This window comes from Notolepis coatsorum (assembly GCF_963971535.1).
Source record: "Notolepis coatsorum genome assembly, chromosome: 18".
In the NCBI taxonomy this organism is placed as follows: Eukaryota; Metazoa; Chordata; class Actinopteri; order Aulopiformes; family Paralepididae; genus Notolepis; species Notolepis coatsorum.
This window is the reverse complement of record NC_140182.1, coordinates 21,462,193-21,478,866: the sequence shown is the minus strand read 5'-3', so window position 1 is coordinate 21,478,866 and position 16,674 is coordinate 21,462,193. Positions and strand designations below refer to the sequence as shown.

The 16,674-nt window shown below is 41.1% G+C and overlaps 2 protein-coding genes across 3 annotated transcripts; both read left to right on the top strand.

Annotated features, from left to right (window-relative positions):
- Positions 1-1,105: 1,105 nt before the first annotated feature.
- LOC311245266 (uncharacterized protein) lies at positions 1,106-6,550 on the top strand (the record flags this gene model as incomplete). The annotated part of the gene is made up of 2 exons (XM_084335102.1): positions 1,106-2,183; positions 6,460-6,550. One exon carries the CDS (start codon positions 1,106-1,108, stop codon positions 1,754-1,756), a length of 651 nt encoding a protein of 216 aa, XP_084191228.1. The 3' UTR covers positions 1,757-2,183; positions 6,460-6,550.
- A 2,773-nt stretch (positions 6,551-9,323) lies between these two features.
- LOC311244641 (sulfide:quinone oxidoreductase, mitochondrial-like) lies at positions 9,324-16,216 on the top strand. Of its 2 annotated transcripts, XM_084334263.1 has the most exons (10): positions 9,324-9,436; positions 9,750-9,961; positions 10,902-11,072; positions 11,264-11,317; positions 11,668-11,862; positions 11,989-12,198; positions 13,106-13,289; positions 14,359-14,426; positions 14,740-14,918; positions 16,122-16,216. In XM_084334263.1, exons 2-10 carry the CDS (start codon positions 9,764-9,766, stop codon positions 16,177-16,179), a joined length of 1,317 nt encoding a protein of 438 aa, XP_084190389.1. In that variant the 5' UTR covers positions 9,324-9,436; positions 9,750-9,763; the 3' UTR covers positions 16,180-16,216. The 2 variants fall into 2 exon arrangements, with proteins under 2 accessions (XP_084190389.1, XP_084190388.1); XM_084334262.1 differs by lacking the exon at positions 16,122-16,216 and having other exon boundaries at positions 14,740-15,010.
- The last annotated feature ends 458 nt before the right edge of the window (positions 16,217-16,674 follow it).

Genomic DNA, 16,674 nt, shown 5'->3' with positions numbered 1-16,674 from the left:
TATTGATGTTCTTCTCTAGATGTCTGTTGTATTGATGTTCTGCTCTAGATGTCTGTTGTGTTGATGTTCTCCTCTAGATGTCTGTTGTATTGATGTTCTGCTCTAGATGTCTGTTGTGTTGATGTTCTCCTCTAGATGTCTGTTGTATTGATGTTCTCCTCTAGATGTCTGTATTGATGTTCTCCTCTAGATGTCTGTTGTATTGATGTTCTCCTCTAGATGTCTGTTGTGTTGATGTTCTCCTCTAGATGTCTGTTGTATTGATGTTCTCCTCTAGATGTCTGTTGTATTGATGTTCTCCTCTAGATGTCTGTTGTATTGATGTTCTCCTCTAGATGTCTGTTGTATTGATGTTCTCCTCTAGATGTCTGTATTGATGTTCTCCTCTAGATGTCTGTTGTGTTGATGTTCTCCTCTAGATGTCTGTTGTATTGATGTTCTCCTCTAGATGTCTGTTGTATTGATGTTCTCCTCTAGATGTCTGTTGTATTGATGTTCTTCTCTAGATGTCTGTTGTATTGATGTTCTTCTCTAGATGTCTGTTGTATTGATGTTCTCTTCTAGATGTCTGTTGTATTGATGTTCTCCTCTAGATGTCTGTTGTGTTGATGTTCTCCTCTAGATGTCTGTTGTGTTGATGTTCTCCTCTAGATGTCTGTTGTATTGATGTTCTGCTCTAGATGTCTGTTCTGTTGTATTGATGTTCTCCTCTTCTAGATGTCTGTTGTATTGATGTTCTGCTCCTCCTCTAGATGTCTGTGTGGAGGAGGTTCCTCTCGAGCCCCAGGAGGAGTGGAGCCCTGGTCGGGGCCAGGAGGAGCCAGAGCATCCACAGATCGAAGAGGAGCAGCGGGAACTCTGGACCCACCGGGGAGGAGAGCAGCTTCCGGGTCTGCAGCAGGAGGGAGAGGAGGAGGGGGCCGACGTCATCAAGTTCACCTTCACCCCGGTGCCGGTGAAGAGCGAGCGGGAGGAGGAGAAGAAGCCTCGCCCGTGGTGGCCCAAGGAGCGCTACGCGGCCCAGCCTCTGGCCGGTACCTCCACCGTTAAGACAGAACCGGCCGGAGAGGACCGCGGCTCATCGGAACCGGCCGGTGACTCGGAGATGACTAACGACGACGACGACGCCGACCTGCTTGTCATTTCGGACGGCTCCGAGACGGACGCCGACGAGGACAACGACGAGGACGTGTGGCGGGAGACGGCGGCGGGGGGGGAGTCTCGTTTAAACACGCTGAACAACACGACGACGGCGCCGCTGGCGGGACAGAGCCTGTCGCTCATGGGCAACTTGGAGACGTCCCTGGACCTGTTCCACGGCCTGCAGAATAATCAGAATCAAATCCCGTCGTCGTCGTGTTGCCAGGTGTGCGGCAAGTCGTACCCCAACAAGAAGTCGCTGATGAGCCACGTCAAGGTCCACCCGAGCGACTGCGGCCTGTGCGGGAAGCACCTGGAGCCCGCGGAGAACCTGAAGATCCACTTCCAGGCGCACAGCACCTGCAGCTTCTGCGGCAAGAGGTCCACCTCCATCGCGGCGCTGGAGAGGCACATCAAGACGCACACGGGGGAGAAGCCCTTCAGCTGCTCGGTGTGCAGCGAGGCCTTCCGGCAGAAGGGGTACCTGAAGATACACATGAGGGTCCACACGGGCGAGAGGCCCTTCAGCTGCTCCGTCTGCGGGAAGGGCTTTGGACAGAAGGGCCACCTGATGAGGCACCTGATGAGGAGCCACCTGGAGGACAAGACCATCTAGTCGTTTTAGACGTGTCCACTGGGGATGTTGATGATGGCTGGTTTGATGAACTACTGCACTGCACACTATGGCGCACGGCGGGAGGGAAGGGGTCTCCCGGGAATTGTGCGTCGCGTGTTTTTCCGACGCGCTACGAGCGCCGGGTGAGGTGGAACACGGAGAGGGTGCTCCGGAGGCGTGGTGTACGTCAACGCGCCCTCGTGCTTCAAATGAATTGGTCAATATATATGATCTTCCTCGAAATCTAACCAGCTAACTAACTGCCTGTCGGTTAGGGAAAGTGAAACCTGACACGGGTGTGAATGTTCTGAGAGCAAAGGAAAGCTATGAGGAGGACGGACGTTTATTCAGCTCATGGGCTACAGAACAGGGGTCAGCGACCTTAGGCACGCGGTAGCTTAACCAATGGCACGCCAGCAATAAGTGTGTAAGAGAGCTTTTTTTTGTATTGAATTTTTTATATATATATAATATATATATGTTGAAGTGCCCTCTCATCCACGTGCCAAATTATTACCTCTTTCACAGCCATTGGTCTGTTATTTATATCAGGGTCAGAGCCAATCAGAGAATAGACCATGCAACACTTCACAGTATTTTCAGCTCATGTGAGAGCGCGGGGGGCATAAAATGAATCATCATCAACCTTTATTTATTCTCGAAATTACAATTGAGGTCACCCTCATTTTCAATGTAGTCGAGACTTTACAGACATTTCAATGCACACATTTCTACAGAATGCCTACTGATTAGAGCTTTGATGTAAGTGGTTGTAGCTAGGGATGCACCGATCCGACTTTTTCAGTCCCGATACCGATACCTGGGTTTGGGTATCGGCCAATAACGATACCGATCCGATACCCATTGTCCAATTTTTTTTCTTCAAAAAAGTAAAAACATATATATATATTTATCCACATATATATATTTTTTTTTAATTGTAAAGGATCACAAGTGTGTTTTTGATTTGTTGTAAACAAAGACAGAAAATAAACTTCATTCATTCAATTAATAAACTGTATGCCTCACTGTCACTGTGTGGAAGAGACTGGGATCATTGTGCAAGGCAACATCAGGCTTGACTTAAAACATTACTTTCCTAACTTAGTGAAACTAAATGTAACAAATTAACGCATAGATATAAATGTACTGAATGGTTATTTCTTATTTTATTTATTATTAAAAATTTTTTTATTTTTTTTGATCGATACCCGATCCAGCTATTTTACTGATATCGGCGGCCGATACCAATATCGGATCGGTGCATCCCTAGTTGTAGCTATGGCTGTGGGGGTGCTGGAGACATGATCCAATAGACTTTTTATTATTATACGCCCGAGTCTCCTGAACACGAATCTGCAGGGTTGGTCTCTCTCGGGAGACTCGGGCGTATATAAAAAAGTCTATTGGATCATGTCTCCAGCACCCCCACAGCCGTAGCTACAACCACTTTCATGTCAAGGTTCTAATCAAATATAAAGTAAAGGATCAGGTGTTCCTCATGGACAGAGGAGTGGGGTTTTGTGTTTCAGAAGGAGCGCACTGTCTGGACTTTATGTCTTGAAAATGCTGTTAGCCAAACGTCGAGTGTTTAACCCTTTCACTACCACACTACAGAAGGTTAACCTTTCACTACCACACTACAGACGGTTAACCGTCTGTAGTGTGGTAGTGAAAGGGTTAACCTTCTGTAGTGTGGTCGTTAAAGGGTTAACCTTCTGTATTGTCGCAGTGAAAGGGTTAAAGGGTATTTGAGAACGTCGAGTGTTAAATGGTGTTTGAGACCAAACGCAGTAAGAATTTCCAGGATGAGGCAGACGAGGCTGAATGTGTCCAAGCTTTTCACGAGGACGGCAGCATTTCTTGTACAGCGCTCGTGTATAATGTATGTGAGAGATGTTTATTAAAACTGTTGCTATGCACGTTGCCTATATGGATGGAATAAAACGACATATCTGTTGGGAGAAAATGTTGAAGTTTGGTGTCATAATTAAACTTAACGTTAACCTGAATGTTGATATGGCACATTGATTATTAACGAACTATTTAAAAATGGCGCCTCGTATCAAACCGGTTGCCATATAAACCACGACAGAAACATCTACTTGGGTGGAAATGTGAATATAAACAAAATAACTGTTTACAGGAAAACTCTGTTGAATACATTTAACCCTTTTACTACCACACTACAGAAGGTTAATCTTTCACTTCATGGTGGAGGTAAACTGTACCATATCCCCCCCCCCCCTCCCAGTGAGCTGTGGTGTTCCACAAGGAAGCATACTAGGACCGCTACTGTTCCTAATTTATGCAAATGACATGTCGTCAGCTTGTGACTGCAACTTGTTCCTGTTCGCGGACGACTCAGTCCTGCTGGTCTCTGACCAGAACAAGTTACAGGTTGAACAAAACCCTCAGCTCTGAACTCGGCAGAATATGCATATGGCTCGCTGATAACAAACTATCATTACACATGGGCAAAACAGAGTCCATTCTCTTCGGTTCAAATAACAAACTCAGCAAGGCCGACAGCTTCTCGGTTACAGTGGGTGACAATATTGTCACAAGGAAAGATGAAATTACATACCTGGGTTCCATCCTAGAGGCAAATCTTTCCTGTGACAATGGCATCCAATGTAATAAAAAAAAAAAAAAAAATAGATTCTTGTACCGGATCTCCTCTCTGGTAAACAAGAATACCCTGAAGACTCTAGCAGGAGCACTCATTCAAGGGTACTACGACTATATGCTTGCACCTCATGGTACCAAAGCACCTCAAAGGCGCTAAAAACAAAATTACAAACATCACAAAACAAACATGTCACAGGGTTTCCCATTAATGACCTAGACTGTGTGGCGGCCCTCTAATTAGTCCTGCCACAGTTGTATAATAATGGAACAATTTTTTTAAATATAAAGTTTGCCAATAGGGATCTATCAGTGGTATTGGCAGTGGTAGTAGTCGTAATAGTAATCCACTATATTTATTTATTTTCTAAAAAATAAACCAGTTCAACACAGGTAACCACTTTTGCTTAATTTCTTTGATGGCTCAAATGTATGCTCGTCCCGTGGTTCTCAAACCTCTCCTCAAGACACCCCAGCCGTTCCATGTAGTTGTTAAATTCCACCACCAGCACACCTTGATTCAACTAATAAAGGGCTAGTTAAGTTGAATCAGGTGTGCTGGTGGTGGAATTTAACAAATACATTGAACGGCTGGGGTGCTTCGAGGAGAGGATTGGGAAGCACTAGTCTAGTCGATTTTGTGTTTTGAGCACAAAGTTCACCTCAAAGGCACAAAAGTTCAAAGTTTACCCTGTATATAAGGATATGGTAAGAAAACCACATTGGGGTGTTTACCTATCTCACATACCCCCCTTGTGCCTTTGAGTGGACTATCTGATGTCAAGGGACTACATTTGTTATTTGAGGATGCTGTACGTGGTGACATGAGATGGGTGGAAAGGAATCCCAACCTGAGCATGACATAAGAGCAAAATGGCCGTTGTGTATATATGTAACGGTTGTGACATCGTCACCTTAAACTTCGATGCCCCGAGGGAGTTTCGAACACGGGTCTCCCACGCCGCATGCAACAGCACAGACCGCTATACCAAGAGGTGAACTCACTGCTTCGCAACGTGTCTATCTGTCTTTTGAGGATGAGAGTGAGTTTAACCCATAGCACTGCTACTCACCCCAGCCCTTCGTGACCGCGCTTCACGGTACCATCTGTTACATTATGGTCAATAGAATATCTAGCTTCACTCCTGAGCTAGAGCTCAGATCAACAGGTGATGCCACTCTGCAACTGGTTGGCGGACCGATCGCATCATCAGGCTCCAGTGCTGGTCCTCAGAACTCTTCCTCTTCCCCACGTACAGTCAGACAGCGCATGCGGAGTTCGGGAGTAGGTGCGGAAAAATGTCTACAGCTCGGCCGAGAAAGTGCTGATCGACTTGGGACTGGTCTCTCCCTGTTCAGGAGACTCCGGCGTATAAAAGTCTATTGGATCATGACTCCAGCACCCCCCACAGCCGTAGCTACGACCACTTAATGTCAAGGCTCTCATCCACACTCATTCATTTTCTCCCCCCCGCTCTCTCTCCCATGAGCTCAATTTAACACGGAAGTGCAGTGGTCTATTGATTGTCAATAGTAAGTGTGAATGCTGACAAACTGGCACAACTAAATCAAACAGACCCATTGCAAAAAAAAAAACCCAAAAATGGGGTTTACCCATTGCCATTTACCCATTTACCCATTGCCAACTGCTCCCGATGAGCAGGTTGGCACCTGGCATGGTTGCCTCTGCCCTTCGTGTGTGAATGTCTGAGTGAATGGGTAAAATAAATGGGAAAGCACTTTGGATAAATGCACCATTTACCATTTATATATATACATAATTTATTATTATTATTATTATTATTTTTAATAATTTTATTAGTCAATGAGATTACACACCTGTATCTTCCATTTCTAAAAATGTAGCGGTGAACAGTGTTTACTCATTGCATTCGATAACAAAGCAGGATTGTGTAGTTTCAAGTAAAACTTGTCCATTGTAATTTTTTGATTTGAACAGTCGAAACATAACCTGATGCGCCACGTGAGGGACTGTGAGTAAATGACAAATGACATATTGTGGTCAAAGAGAGTACTGCAGCTGTACACTTCTGAACTTGTTATTCATTACTAAGGTGGCGGCAGCAGGACCTTGGACGCACCGATTGCGTGACCGTCTATAATGACCACGCCAGAGACGCGTTGCCCACAACTACAACGGAAGCGGCTAGAACGGAACTAACTTGTCCAGGTCAATGAATTAGGTAATTTGGGGTAGCTTCAACAAATTGATATAGCCATAAAAGCTCAATTGTTTTTGTTTCCTGAACTATAATTCAAAATGTGAATTGTGTGACACAAAAATATTATTATGATTACTTGCACTATTCGGGTCACTATTCGTAGCACTAACAACAGGAAGTACTGTACTTTTGGGGCTAAAGGAATCCCCTTTGAGCAAATTCTCTAATGTATATCTTGTCTTTTCTTGTCCTGTTTATCATGACTCATGAGTTATTACTGAATAGCCTAGCTAATCAACAAACATACCGTAATAACAAATGTATTTGTCATTAGAGCACTGACACAGAATGGCTGCATTGCATCGAATGAAGCAAGTCCACTCAAAGGGCATCAGCGTTTGTCATCTTCACACTACCAGCCATGCTTTTGCCAAAGAGCATTATAAAATGCTTGTGCTTGGAGGAGGAAGTGGTGGAATAGCAATGAGTGCCAGAATGAAGAGAAAGCTGGGAGCCGAGAATGTGGCTATTGTGGAGCCTAGTGAGGCAAGTTGTACTTTTTAATTGTTAATCTACGTATATATACCTATTTGTATTTTTGATATAAATTAAAAATCCAACTGGTATTGTAAATGAGTGTGAATCTATCCATATGCCTACTGTGCAATACAAGGCATTGGGGTGTTATGTCAATGTTGTTTGTATCTGTCAGGATGTCATGTATGTTGTGTATGTCATAAATGTCACTATGCATTGAAAATGGGGGACCCTGATGTAAACAAGACAAACGTCTTTCTCTGGTCTGCATCCCCCCCCCCCCCCCAACCACCTCCAATGTAAATTACCCAGTATGGTTGTCAATATCCCAATGTACCCAACCCCCCCCACCCAACCTCCTCCAATGTACAGTTTCTACGTCAAATGTATATACTCCCTTTTCTTGACTCCTTCTGTATCACAAACAGTACTGTATTTGCAAATCTGGTATGTCATAAATGTATAGATGTAGCAGTACTGACTATCTGTATGTCATGTATGTCATATATGTCTATATGAATTGAAAATGGGGGACCCTGATGGAAACAAGACAAACGTCTTTCTCAGGTCTGCATCCCCTTAACAATTGTATGTATTGAGCCGTACTGTATTGTACCCATTCTGCAATCTGTTAAATAAAGTTTTCATTCATTCATTCATTCATCCCCTTAACAATTGTGTGTATTGAGCCGTACTGTATTGTACCCATTCTGCAATCTGTTAAATAAAGTTTTCATTCATTCATTCTGTCCTGACCAAAATAAATCTGAAATACAAATAACAGAAGGATCTAACCTAATCTTCAACATTAGTTTTGTCTTCTTACGTTGCTTTACTACGTTGCTTTTTAGCTGTCTGGGAATACAAGACATTATTTAGATGTTATTTACTACATCTCAATATATCAATATCATGGTCATCTTGATGATGTTACACGACCTTCCTATAGATGCACTACTATCAGCCAATATGGACACTGGTTGGTGCTGGAGCGAAAACTCTGGCTTCATCGGGCCGTCCCACTGCCAGCCTTGTGCCGTCTGGAGTGAAGTGGGTGAAATCCAGAGTCCAGGAGATCAACCCAGACACAAACACTGTCCGCACAGACGATGGGTTGGAGGTGTGTTTACTCTTGATTGATTTCTGTTTTCTGATTGGATTTATAATGATGTTATAAATTATCTTCTTTATCAATTATAAAATGTCCTTTATCAGTATGATGACCAAGACACCATGCACCTTTCCTCTAAATCAGTTTTTTCCTTATCCTCTTATCTTTTGCCTTACGAAACACTTTTGTCCTCTAAACAGATCTCCTATGAGTATTTGATTGTGGCTCTTGGTCTGCAACTCCATTATGAGAGGGTAATGTACCATTTTATTGGAAGCACTTTCTTTCCCCAATAATTAAACAAAATTAAATTTTTGGACAGCCCATGTATTTGCAGTTGTAAAATCAATCCAAATCACTTGGAGTGTGAATGTGATATATCACCAGAAAGTATTTGGCCTCTACTGTCCTTAATTATCAATGGACACAATACTCATACATCTTTAAGATAATAAAGTTTGAAAACATTGTTCTTCTGAAAACATCAAACAGACTTACATGGATCTTTGTCTGAGGTACTCAAGTGTCAGATGGACTGTCGTCTAGTTGTCTACACACAGCCGTCTCAACCATCAGATTTGAGCAATATTCTTTTAATGTATAGATCAAAGGTCTGCCAGATGGGTTTGGACACCCAAAGATCGGATCAAATTACTCAGTCGAAACTGAGAAACGATGAGCAGGTTGGCACCTGGCATGGTTGCCTCTGCCCTTCGTGTGTGAATGTCTGAGTGAATGGGTAAAATAAATGGGAAAGCACTTTGGATAAATGCACCATTTACCATTTATATATATACATAATTTATTATTATTATTATTATTTTTAATAATTTTATTAGTCAATGAGATTACACACCTGTATCTTCCATTTCTAAAAATGTAGCGGTGAACAGTGTTTACTCATTGCATTCGATAACAAAGCAGGATTGTGTAGTTTCAAGTAAAACTTGTCCATTGTAATTTTTTGATTTGAACAGTCGAAACATAACCTGATGCGCCACGTGAGGGACTGTGAGTAAATGACAAATGACATATTGTGGTCAAAGAGAGTACTGCAGCTGTACACTTCTGAACTTGTTATTCATTACTAAGGTGGCGGCAGCAGGACCTTGGACGCACCGATTGCGTGACCGTCTATAATGACCACGCCAGAGACGCGTTGCCCACAACTACAACGGAAGCGGCTAGAACGGAACTAACTTGTCCAGGTCAATGAATTAGGTAATTTGGGGTAGCTTCAACAAATTGATATAGCCATAAAAGCTCAATTGTTTTTGTTTCCTGAACTATAATTCAAAATGTGAATTGTGTGACACAAAAATATTATTATGATTACTTGCACTATTCGGGTCACTATTCGTAGCACTAACAACAGGAAGTACTGTACTTTTGGGGCTAAAGGAATCCCCTTTGAGCAAATTCTCTAATGTATATCTTGTCTTTTCTTGTCCTGTTTATCATGACTCATGAGTTATTACTGAATAGCCTAGCTAATCAACAAACATACCGTAATAACAAATGTATTTGTCATTAGAGCACTGACACAGAATGGCTGCATTGCATCGAATGAAGCAAGTCCACTCAAAGGGCATCAGCGTTTGTCATCTTCACACTACCAGCCATGCTTTTGCCAAAGAGCATTATAAAATGCTTGTGCTTGGAGGAGGAAGTGGTGGAATAGCAATGAGTGCCAGAATGAAGAGAAAGCTGGGAGCCGAGAATGTGGCTATTGTGGAGCCTAGTGAGGCAAGTTGTACTTTTTAATTGTTAATCTACGTATATATACCTATTTGTATTTTTGATATAAATTAAAAATCCAACTGGTATTGTAAATGAGTGTGAATCTATCCATATGCCTACTGTGCAATACAAGGCATTGGGGTGTTATGTCAATGTTGTTTGTATCTGTCAGGATGTCATGTATGTTGTGTATGTCATAAATGTCACTATGCATTGAAAATGGGGGACCCTGATGTAAACAAGACAAACGTCTTTCTCTGGTCTGCATCCCCCCCCCCCCCCCAACCACCTCCAATGTAAATTACCCAGTATGGTTGTCAATATCCCAATGTACCCAACCCCCCCCACCCAACCTCCTCCAATGTACAGTTTCTACGTCAAATGTATATACTCCCTTTTCTTGACTCCTTCTGTATCACAAACAGTACTGTATTTGCAAATCTGGTATGTCATAAATGTATAGATGTAGCAGTACTGACTATCTGTATGTCATGTATGTCATATATGTCTATATGAATTGAAAATGGGGGACCCTGATGGAAACAAGACAAACGTCTTTCTCAGGTCTGCATCCCCTTAACAATTGTATGTATTGAGCCGTACTGTATTGTACCCATTCTGCAATCTGTTAAATAAAGTTTTCATTCATTCATTCATTCATCCCCTTAACAATTGTGTGTATTGAGCCGTACTGTATTGTACCCATTCTGCAATCTGTTAAATAAAGTTTTCATTCATTCATTCTGTCCTGACCAAAATAAATCTGAAATACAAATAACAGAAGGATCTAACCTAATCTTCAACATTAGTTTTGTCTTCTTACGTTGCTTTACTACGTTGCTTTTTAGCTGTCTGGGAATACAAGACATTATTTAGATGTTATTTACTACATCTCAATATATCAATATCATGGTCATCTTGATGATGTTACACGACCTTCCTATAGATGCACTACTATCAGCCAATATGGACACTGGTTGGTGCTGGAGCGAAAACTCTGGCTTCATCGGGCCGTCCCACTGCCAGCCTTGTGCCGTCTGGAGTGAAGTGGGTGAAATCCAGAGTCCAGGAGATCAACCCAGACACAAACACTGTCCGCACAGACGATGGGTTGGAGGTGTGTTTACTCTTGATTGATTTCTGTTTTCTGATTGGATTTATAATGATGTTATAAATTATCTTCTTTATCAATTATAAAATGTCCTTTATCAGTATGATGACCAAGACACCATGCACCTTTCCTCTAAATCAGTTTTTTCCTTATCCTCTTATCTTTTGCCTTACGAAACACTTTTGTCCTCTAAACAGATCTCCTATGAGTATTTGATTGTGGCTCTTGGTCTGCAACTCCATTATGAGAGGGTAATGTACCATTTTATTGGAAGCACTTTCTTTCCCCAATAATTAAACAAAATTAAATTTTTGGACAGCCCATGTATTTGCAGTTGTAAAATCAATCCAAATCACTTGGAGTGTGAATGTGATATATCACCAGAAAGTATTTGGCCTCTACTGTCCTTAATTATCAATGGACACAATACTCATACATCTTTAAGATAATAAAGTTTGAAAACATTGTTCTTCTGAAAACATCAAACAGACTTACATGGATCTTTGTCTGAGGTACTCAATTGTCAGATGGACTGTCGTCTAGTTGTCTACACACAGCCGTCTCAACCATCAGATTTGAGCAATATTCTTTTAATGTATAGATCAAAGGTCTGCCAGATGGGTTTGGACACCCAAAGATCGGATCAAATTACTCAGTCGAAACTGTGGAAAAGACGTGGAGAGCGCTGCAGGACTTCCGAGAGGGTAACGCTGTGTTCACTTTCCCAAACACTCCTGTGAAGTGTCCTGGAGCGCCACAGAAGATCATGTACCTGACGGATGCTTATCTGAGGAAGGTACATCGTAAAATTAGAGATGTCTTTTCATCTCTAATAATTGGGTTTAAATGTTTAACCAATTTTATATGTAATTGGTTAACGTAGCCCTATGGTGATTTGCTCTTGTGTTTCTTTCGGTTTAAGACGGGAAGGAGGGCAAAGGCTAATATAGTGTACAACACATCACTTCCTGTGCTGTTTGGGGTCAAGAAATATGCTGACTCACTGTGGGAAATAGTGAAGAGTCGTGACCTACAGGTGAATCTCAGGCACAACCTTGTTGAGGTCCGCGCGGACAAGCGCGAAGCTGTGTTTGAAAATCTTGACAATCCAGGAGAAACCAAAGTGTTGGAGGTATTTTGTTATTTCTCATAAATTGTATACCTACATTTACATTTAGTCATTTAGCTGACGCTTTTATCCAAAGCGACTTACAAGTTCTGTACAACAGGTCAGCAGGAAGGGTACAACTCTGGCAGCTAAGTAAGTAACAGTGTTAATCAAATTGTGTTGAACTTGAGTGCTACAGTCTTGCGTGCATAGTAGTATAAACAGATTAGCATAGTAGGTAGTAATATAGGCAAGGTGGATTACCTAGTAGCACCTAAACAACTGAACCTAAACAACTGGATGCTGTGATGAGCAAATGGGGGACAATACTGATTTGTGGCATAGATTATTTAAGCATATTAGTATATGATTTCCCCAGTGCAGCATTAAGTTAAAGCAATAATTGTTTTCTGACTACTAGAGGGCAGCAAGACTTGTCTTGTTTTGCCGAATAGTAATCATTGTAAATACATCATATACATACATAACACTGCCTTGCTAGCACAATCTGTGCTCTTGTTTAAGAGATCAGGATTCATTAAAAAAAGATGCATAGATTACTACATTTATCAACTTCAATACGACTTTATCTTGGGCATTTTCTGGATTTGAACACGGTTACTGGCCAATAGTGAATATTAAATACTTAACCTATGAATTACTATATACTGTATATATATATATTACTCTTCTGACAGCACAACATTTTTTTTCAATGCAATGTTTTATCAACTGCAATAGGCAGAGCTGAAGTATGGTCTGGATTTTGTTAGCGAAGAAAATAAATTATGGAATAACAACATACTTCACAAGAAGTTTTGAAAATGGGAAAAGTGTGGTCAGAAAATTATTATTGCAGCTTTGAATTCTACAAGATAATTTTTACAAGCTAAAATATATCAAGCTTTTGTCTTTATAAAATTCTTATCAGTACGAGATGCTTCATGTCACGCCGCCAATGGGTCCCAGTTTGGCGATTAAAGGCAGCTCATTGGCTGATGAGGCTGGCTGGTTGGATGTCAACAAAGAGACACTGCAACACAAGAAATACCCTAATGTGTTTGGGATCGGAGACTGTACCAACCTGCCCACACCGAGAACAGGTGCAGCTGTGGGTACGTGATTTTCATACTCATACATTTTTAAATTGTTGCAAAGTAGTGCAATCATACGGCATCGATTCACTCTTGATGTTCCCATTGTGTTTTTGTCTTATTTTTGATTATGAAGGAATACTGTGTGCAGCCACACTATTGCACAATATGTTAAGCACACAAAATGCTGATGGAACAATCAAATATCCCCCCCCATCCATCAAATCTGGGGTGATGCTTAAATTGGCTTTATTCCATGTCTGTTTGCTGTGGATACATTATGTACATTAGGAGATTATGTTTTTGGCTTCCGTTTGTGTGTCGGTAAACAGGATATCTTGAAAGGTGATTACTGGATTGATTGAAATGTGTTCAAACTAATTGACTGCTTGATGAATTCATGATAGTTTACATTACATGATATATTAGCCTACTCAAATACATTTAAAAATTAGTGGTGTTTTGAGTCAGTTTTGAGATTTTTTTAATTTATTTTGTGCTCAAGCAATGCACTATACAAATTGGCGAGCGAAGCGCCTCTGTTGTGGAAATGTGAATGTCACATTATTCATTAATGTTTTTTTGCACCAAACTTGACAAATATGTTTCGTTGTACGACTCACCATTGCTGATACATAAAACATGGATTTCCAGCGTCTGTTGAGATTGACAATATGGGCAACTCTCGCCTCTGTCATCTACCCAGTATAGGTTTGAGCGTTAAAGTAATGGCAAAGTGGTGAGATTGGTAAGTCTTTGTGGGGTCTCCATAGTGTGTTCTTCTAGTTACGTTCTATGATTTGCCGACTAGATCAGCCAGGCAACACCTGACATCACAATCTGATGACTGTAGGCCTACCTTCTTCACTGCACCATAACGTTTTACTATTTTGGTTTTCAATATAAATGGAATGATGGTATACTGTTGCCATGTTTCCCCATTTTGTGTGTCGGATGTATTGACTTTTTATGTCTCTTAATTGCCTCTGAAGGGGGGAAAAAGAAAGGAAAAAAAGCATTTTACATTTAGTCATTCCATTTTAAGGAAATGGAAACATTTCAAGGGGGAACATGACATTTTATTTTTCAGCTGCACAGTCTGCTGTCTTACACAGAACTATCACCCAAGTATTGAAAGGCGACAAGCCAGATAAGGTGGTGAGTGGCACATTACACTTAAAAGGAACACACCAAGATTATGGGAAATTGGCCATAATGTGCTAAGCTAGGCTAGCTGTCAGCCCCAAGAGCTTTCTACTGAACACACAGAGAGGAAATTGGTATCTATCGTCTTGTCTGACTGTGGAGAAGACTGCAAGCGCATTTCCCATAATGTTGGCGTGTTCCTTTAACAATAATTCACACTATTCAATCTTGAAGAATGTAAAACATTCTATTGTGAAGGTATTATTGTATTATTATTGTGAAGTTATTATTGCTGCTACCACATAATCCTCTCTCTTGTTTGTAGTATGATGGCTACACTTCATGTCCACTGGTCACAAGCTACAACACAGTTATTCTGGCTGAGTTTGATTACAGTGGCCAACCGCTAGAGACATTCCCAATTGACCAGAGCAAGGAGAGAAGAATCATGTACCATATGAAGGCCGATGTGATGCCTCACCTCTACTGGCATGGGTTTCTCAGGTATGTACATGACTGTTCCTGGGCATGTGGAGGTATGTACATGACTGTTCCTAGACCTGTGGAGGTATGTACATGACTGCTCCTAGACCTGTGGAGGTATGTACATGACTGCTCCTAGACCTGTGGAGGTATGTACATAACTGCTCCTGGACCTGTGGAGGTATACATCTAGTCCTCATAATACAGTGAAATAATCTATTTAGACTAGGGATGAGTCAGAATATGAATTCGGGAAAGCACAGATAATGAGATGGACACAAATCTTTTTATTGTAGATATTAATATTATTATTATTCAGTTAAATGTTTTATGTTACGTTATGAGCTCCATTGATGCAGCGCGCCTAAGAGCACCATCTGTTTGCCGTCAAAAACTACCTGTAGGACTGCTGTCAAAACTACCTTTAGGACCTGTAGGACTGCCGTCAAAACTACCTGTAGGACCTGTAGGACTGCCATCAAAACTACCTGTAGGACCTGTAGGACTGCCCCGTTTCTTCGTTTTGGATCCACGGAAATATCAGTAATCATATTTTTAAAGTCGTGCGTCAAATGAGAGAAAGAAAAAGGCAGGCGTTTTCTCTTAATATCTCTGCTGCTCCATGAGAGCAAGGGCTCCCCTACATTTTCAAAAGCCTAGAGAAAGCTTGTCTTAAATCGTCCTCATGAGTTATGCATATGAAATTAATTATATTTATTGCGCGTGCGCTGGAGTGTGCGCTATTTCAGAACCAACCCGAGATGCACAGCGCACTCCCCGCCTCTCATTTCCATTACGACACTAAGAGCAGCCTTTACTCACGCCAGAGAGCACAAGTACAGATGACAAGTATAGTATGAGGAGGTATAAATATATATTCATAATGAATTATATGTCCATATTAAATCAATTTGATGCTTTTAAGGCACAACAATTGCATTTCCAATGAATATTTGGTTGGAAAATACATTTGCTGTATTTAACGTGACTTCCTTTAATCTAATGTTAATTTGTTAATTTGATTGCATCTGTTCCCATTTTGTATTGTGCAATAATTGTTATACATTAAAAAGATTATCTGGTATAAACCACACCCATTTCCGAATCCGAATGCAGATAATTTAGTTGTTTGCACAGATACAGATACAGACGTCTCTGCACACCCCTAATTTAGACCCTTGACTAGTTTTGACTACTTTTTCTTCTTCTCCTCCTTTGCTTCAGGGGCGTATGGGGTGGACCGGCACCATACAGGAAACTCTTTCATCTTGGAATGAAATAATAACAACAACAACAACAAAAACAACAACAACAACAACTGTACACGTGTGGCTTTACACACATTTTACTTGTGTTCCCCATATTAACAGCACTGCGTTCCCTGAACACACGAACAGCCACAACTATTCAATTTATTTACTTAAACGTCCAATCAGTGTAAGAAATAGAAGTCTTTTTGATAAATAGCTTTTATGTTGTGTTTTTCTTTTAATAAAAATAAATGTTTAACATCTTAATTTTAAGACATATATGCTGGTTGAAGGTTGTGAGCAGGATAGATAAATATATGATATATCTTCAAACCCATTCCAATGATTGTTGGTTGGTTACCCTGCAAAAGGCAAGGCAATGCAAATTTTCTCAACTTAATTGAGCGCAAAACAGAGATCATTTTATTTATTTATTTTATTGGGCTCTAATATCCGCTCCTCTGTCAGAAACCTTGGAGTAATCTTTGACAGACATTTTTTATTTGATAAACAGGTTAGCTCTGTGG